Below are 6763 nucleotides of genomic sequence, written 5' to 3' on the forward strand. Positions count from 1 at the left end.
GAGGATGATCCTTTGGATATGGAGGCTGATGGGGTGGAAAGTGAGGACAAGGGGAACCCTGTCATGGTTTTGGGAGGGAGGGGAAGGGGTGAGGGTAGAGGTGCGGGAAATGGGCAGGACACAGTTGAGGGCCCTGTCAACAACAGTGGGGGGGAATCCTCGGTTGAGGAAAAAGGAGGTCATATCAGAAGCACCGTTATGGAAGGTGGCATCATCAGAGCAGATGCGATGGAGACGGCGAAACTGGGAGAATGGAATGGAGTCCTTACAGGAGGTGGGGTGTGAAGAAGTGTAGTCCAGGTAGCTGTGGGAATCGGTGGGCTTATAGTGGATATTCGTAGACAACCTATCCCCAGAGATAGAGACAGAGAAGTCGAGGAAGGGAAGGGAAGGGAAGTGTCAGAGATGGACCATGTAAAGGTGAGAGAAGGGTGGAAGTTGGAAGCAAAGTTGATAAAGTGTTCCAGTTCAGGGCGGGAGCAGGAAAGGGCACCGATACAGTCATCAATGTACCGGAAAAAGAGTTGGGGGAGGGGGCCTGAGTAGGACTAGAACAAAGAATGCTCGACATATCCCACAAAAAGACAGGCATAACTAGGACCCATGCGGGTACCCATAGCAACACCTTTTACTTGAAGGAAGTGAGCGGAGTTGAAGGAGAAGTTGTTCAATGTGAGAACAAGTTCAGCCAGGCAGAGGAGGGTGGTGGTGGATGGGGACTGGTTGGGCCTCTGTTCAAGGAAGAAGCGGAGAGCCCTTAAACCATCCTGGTGGGGGATGGAAGTGTAGAGCGATTGGACGTCCATAGTGAAGAGAGTTTTTTTTCATGTTTGTACTTGCTGCTGTTCAATCTTCAGTTCGTTAATACCCTATCTGTACTAAGCTTTGTCTTTCAACACACCATTAACATATTGTTTGCCTTTGCTCCATGACCTCTTGGTCAGCTATGTGGCCTTGTCCAATCTACACCACCTCCTTTGTTATCTCTTGCCCCACCCCCGGCTCACTTGCTTATAACCTTTGACATTTTTTATATTTGCTAGTTCCGAAGAAGGGTCACTGACCCGAAACGTTAACTCTGCTTCTCTTTCCACAGATGCTGCCAGACCTGCTGAGTGGTTCCAGCATTTCTTGTTTTTATTTATCCAGTAAACTTTGGAATGTTCTTCTCGAATCTGTTTCCACCATCCCTTCAGACAGTGCATTCCAGATCACAATAACTTGCTGTGTAAAAAAAAGTTTCCTCATGTCGCCTCTGGTTGTTTTGCCAATCACCTTTAATCTGTATTCGCTGGTTACTGGCATTTCTAATCACTGGAAACAGTTACTGTTTGATTACTTTATCAAAACTATTCATGATTTTGAATACTTCTATCAAATCTCCTCTTAATCTTCACTGCTCTAAAGAAATCAACCCTATCTTCTCTAGTCTGTCCACATAAATGAAGTCCCTCATCCCTGGTACAATTCTACTAAATCTCTCCTGCACCTGCTCTAAGGCCTTCACATCCTTCCTGAAGTGTGCCCAGAATTGAACACAATACTGCAGCTAAGGCCTAACCATTGTTTTATAAAGGTGTAGCATAACGTCCTTGCTTTTGTATTCTATTCCGGTGTTAATAAAGCCAAGGAAGTGCTGGAAATACTCAGCAGGTCAGGCAGCATCTGTGGAGAGAGAAGCAGAGTTAACGGGTCTGTTTCGGGTCTGTGGATCTGATATGCTTTGTTAACACCCTTCTCAATTTGACCTGCCGTCTTCAAAGATTTCTGTAAATATATCTCCCAGGTTTCTTCGTTCCTGCACCCCCATTAACATTCTACCATTTAGTTTATATTGCCTCTCCTCATTCTTCCCACCAAAATATATCACATCATATGACTTCATACTTCTCTGCCATATGCCTGCCCATTTCACCAGACCATCTATGGCCTCCTGAGAAGAATATATGAGGAAAGACTCAACATTAGAATAAAGGTGATGTATCACCCACGTTCAGCTGAACTACCTGATCAATTTCATTACTCATAACCAGATCTAGCAACATTGTCGCTTATTGAGACGAGGCCAGATATGAATGATTAAGCTGCTTTTTTTCATAGTAAAGTGATCATACAGGACAGCATTCAATCCACCCAGCTTGTCTTTGTGTAATATTACAAAGTAAAGATCAATTCATGCTAGGCCACACTTGATGAGACAAGGCCAAGTACAAATAACTAAACTGCTTTATTTCACAGTAAAGTGAGCATATAGAAGAGTAGTTACAACCAGACTCACTTAATTCAATATGTAAACTTATCTTTTTGTAATAGTGTAAAATAAAGAACACGTCATGCTAGCCCACATCAGTGGATCAACTTACTTGCCTTTTAACTGTCTTCCAGTATTCCAAAGAACTGGGGTGTGGGAGTAACTGGATTGCTCTTCAAAAGAGCTGGCTCAGACCCATTGGGCTGAATGGCCTGCTTTAATGCTGTGCAATTCTATGATAACATTGAAAACAAAAAGTCATGGATTGAACAATACAAATCAAAACAGAAACAAGAATCTTTTAAAAATGTTTTCCACCAAAAAGATGGATCCCCAGCCACACAGATTATGTTTTAGATTATGTTTTAACAGGAAAAAGCAAAAAGAAATACTCTTAGTAGTGATGTCAAAATGCTGAAAATTTGAACAACGCCTTGTAATATTAATTACGTGATTATGTTACCATTGGGTATATTTTCTACTATTAATTAATTTACTTGATTTATACTCACATCCATTGTGGTAATATTCCTAAATCTGACTCAAAAGGGTTGGGTTCAGGCTCTGCTGCAGTAAGTGGAGACCAGAGTGATGTCCACCGGAAGATACCTGCATCCAACAGATGCTGGTGGTGCTCCTTTGCTCCACCCCCATTGTTAAGGGGGTGGAGATTTTTAGCCTTGGTTGCAGCCCACCTAGAAGAAGGTACTCTGAAGATGATACAATCAGGTAGGCAACGTGCAAAAACCTCAGCTGTTCTGTGGATGGGCTGCTGAGTCTATTTTCTTTAACTTTAAGAAAGTTGGAGAGAGGGCACCTCCATTTCAGGAAGCTCTCTCCCTCACTTACCTGCCATGGCATCCTGCTGCTGCTTTCAAGCTGGAGGGCCTCCGATTGGCCCTTCAGCTTCAAGAGCCCATCCTTAATTGGGCAGCGAGCCCTACTTCTGGCCATTAAATGGCCGATCCTGGGAAAATCACAGGTGAGTGACTGGTTCACACACAGTACTGGCTAATGAACCCCATTTGAGACTGATGGCAGGGTTCAGAAGCCTACAGGAAAATCCTGCCCTTGAGTTAGGACCTGCCCTGGGGCAGAACACAGTGAAACTGAAACTTCCAGATGGTATTTTTTGTAAGCTTATATGTACAGCTGTACCTGTTTATTTTTTCCACCAAAAAAATCTGTTTGGAAATCATGTATTGGAGTAAATCCTAGATATATAAATTCTTTATGAACAAATGATCATGGTGTATTGCAAGCTACATTATTGTATCTTTTTGCTGCAGCTGCTCATGGTCGTTTCTGTTGTGTTGGAACGCAACCCTGAGCTGGAATTTCAAGCTGAAGTGAATTTGGATAAACTAATGAAAGACGCTTTTGTTGAATTTAAGAGAGACAAAAGTAGGCTAGAGACAGTTGAGGTTAAGGTGAGTAAAATGCACATTTATATTGATAGACATTATGGCCTGGAGTTTCCACAGGTTGCTCTTTTCAGTGCAATTAGCCCAAAATCGGTGTAACTGATGCAAAAGATTGTGAAATTTAAGCATAAATTGTGTTCAATGGAACAGTGCAAATTTTCACTCACTTTTGCGCTAGTTTTAAAAACATTGTACTGGCTGAATTAATCACCTTTGGAATATTCCGCTAATTACACTCACTTGCAGGCCTTCAAGGAGACTGTAAAAATTAAGCTGGATCTGTTGGACGCAGGGACACTAATAGGTGTGTTTTAAAAGGTTTGAATGTATTTTCTTTAAAAAAAATCTACCATGGAACTGACCATTGTGCACCAGTTAAACTAGTAGATAGTTTTGTATTTTTTTTAGAAGTCATTTTCAGTCATTTAAAATTGGGTTACTCATAGGTGATGGATTGACACTGTGATTTAAAATGCTTTTTTCGTGATAAACCCATTTTCAGCCTTTTTAAACAAAATTTACCGAGTGACTACACTTAAATATATCAAGGAATATTTTTACAGCATTTTTTGAAAACAATCATGTTTAAAATTCTGCCTGATTGCGCTGGTTCATGGCAGATTTTGCATTTGCAAATGAGTTTGAGCAGAAACCTGCAGAGGAAAAAAAATTATTAAAAACAAAATTGCCGATTGCCCCCAAAGCGGAAACTCCCATCCCTACAACACTATGTTATAGTATATTTCAGTGACCCTGGTTAAAAAAAGTTAGTGATACACCTTAAGGAACTTACTCTTGATATGGTGGGCTGATACTTTTTTATGATAAAATAAACACCAAATTATTGCTCCACTTGAAATGAAACAGAGAAGACAAGTTTAACATATGGTAGCAAGGGAAAAAAATGAATGCCAAAATGGAAAGAAAAACAATCCAGGTCAAGTCAGACCCAAAGGTGTGCATTTTTCACTGTTTCTGGTGGCTGTGCCCTGTGCCCCATGTCTTTTGCACACTGCAATAATATCACACCAATGCTAGACACAGCATTGGAATTCCTGGGAACAAGGTCCCATCTCCCAAATGCAGTGATGAGGCTTGTGCCATGAAGCAGCATAAGCCCCATGGAAAACACAGGGCTAATGCAAATGGATACAAAGCTATTGCCCCCTACGGCTGGCATGTGCCTGTGCCACTGGCACACAGGAGCAGAATTTCAGCCAGATTTACCATTTTTAATATAAAATTCTAACTTTTCACGAGGGAAATGGGGACTACCTACAGAATTCTCCATCTCTCCCCTCCAACTCCAATGAAATTGTAAGTGCTCGTACATTGCATGCAGGACAACAGTTGGAAAGAGTGTATCATTTTAAACTTGCTGCCTACACCTACAATGGATAGCATTGCTAATATTGCCACCTTGAGATGATTTGTTAGTTATGACAAACGGGGTTGGCCAACTGGTGTCTTGTGAACCACGTGAAGCTTTTTTGCACTTGCTCACGGATTCAGTTGTGACGCAAAAGATGCAGCATGACATTGGAATGGGCGGGGTTTCTTTCAGCCTCACTAGACTAAACAATCTGGTTTTGTATTCTGACCATCATGTACAGCATTTATTATTGAAGTTTGATTATTTTTATTTCTGAGTTTCTGTAACTTATGGGTTAAGAATGGCCTTGTCATTTTCTAACAATTAAAAAAATGTTGTTTAGGCAATTGCTGTCTTTAGCTTCCAGCTCAATTTATGACCAGCACTTGTCACAATTTTCAGGCAGTGTGAAAGCACATCAGAAATTGAAATAAGTGTAGAATATTAATTTTGTGGCATTAAACTCAGGTTTGAGCTGAATAGAATTGATTTTCATCACCCTACCACTATGACATGTAATTGATGTCTGTCTTATTGTTAACTCTCAACATATAGCCTAACAGTAGGAAGGATATCTAAATCTACTAGGTAAAAAGAATGAAGCGGGATGGGGAATTCTTGTTGCTTCATTTACCTTGCATCTATTTACAGGACATGACTGACTTCTACAATACACCTCCAACGGGTACGAGAGGGACAGCCAGCTACTTGATGAAGGCTGTGATGAACACATTACTTGAGGGCGAAGTTAAACCAGGCTCTGATGACCCCTGTGTGATCTGCTAACGACAATGAGCTTGAAGCTTGCACGTTCAAGAGATTTATGATGTGTGCTAATGCATGTGATTACTGCAATCCTACTCACTGTAACTGAAATCACATATAATAGGTCAGTTTACCAGGTATTAGCTGCAACTGTTGTAGATAGTTAATAAACTCTTAGTTTTTAATTCACTTTACTTACTATCTAGAAACACATAAAGGAGGTAATTTAAACTGGGTGATGGATGAAAGAGGTTCTGTTAAGAAATGAAGCATTCATTTACACTTCAGTAACACTGTTCAGTGAGAGTGTCGCTTTATATAAAGATAAAATTTTAATAAATGTTTGGAATTTGCTTATGTGTCAGTGTTATGAGTTATAATTTCAATAAAAATGGCAAGCTTAAAACTGAATTAGTAAGTTATATTTTTTTTAACTATATCTATTATTTTGTTGTATAAAGTAGTCAATCAGGGAAGTCACAAACATATTTAAACTCCATCAGTAGAGGTAATTCATACATGTTATTTTCACAAAAATATGAAGTGGTGCATTCTCCGTGTCAATGCCTCTACCAATTAGAGTTTACCTGCCAACCAATTAGCACTCTCTTCTCAGGCAGTATAAGTTGTTCTTTTCCCTTACATTGGTTACTCTTGCGTATTGTCCTGATGAGTGCAAGATGAAATGTTTTGACAACATGTCTCTATTTTCAGCAGTTCTCAAGTTCTATACTACCAAACGACTATTTCTAAAAATATAAAGTTTTTTTTATTCATTCATGGGATGTGGACGTCGCTGGCTAGGCCAGCATTTATTGCCCATCCCTAATTGCCCTTGAGAAGGTGGTGGTGAGCTGCCTTCTTGAACTGCTGCAGTCCATGTGTGGTAGGTACACCCACAGTGCTGTTAGGAAGGGAGTTCCAGGATTTTGATCCAGTGACAGTGAAGGA

The 6763-nt window shown here is 40.5% G+C and overlaps 1 protein-coding gene across 6 annotated transcripts in view; it reads left to right on the plus strand.

Moving 5' to 3' along the window:
* The window catches only part of phkb (phosphorylase kinase, beta), a 368089-nt gene extending 361871 nt beyond the window's left edge, over window positions 1–6218 (plus strand). For all 6 annotated transcript variants that reach the window (XM_068049379.1, XM_068049377.1, XM_068049380.1 and 3 more), the window contains 2 exons: window positions 3541–3681; window positions 5699–6218. In XM_068049379.1, the coding sequence (XP_067905480.1) occupies window positions 3541–3681; window positions 5699–5833 (276 nt within the window). In that variant the 3' untranslated portion in view covers window positions 5834–6218. The remainder of the gene's footprint in view (window positions 1–3540; window positions 3682–5698) is intronic.
* Window positions 6219–6763: the final 545 nt, after the last annotated feature.

This window comes from Heterodontus francisci, chromosome 17 (assembly GCF_036365525.1).
Source record: "Heterodontus francisci isolate sHetFra1 chromosome 17, sHetFra1.hap1, whole genome shotgun sequence".
NCBI lineage: Eukaryota > Metazoa > Chordata > Chondrichthyes > Heterodontiformes > Heterodontidae > Heterodontus > Heterodontus francisci.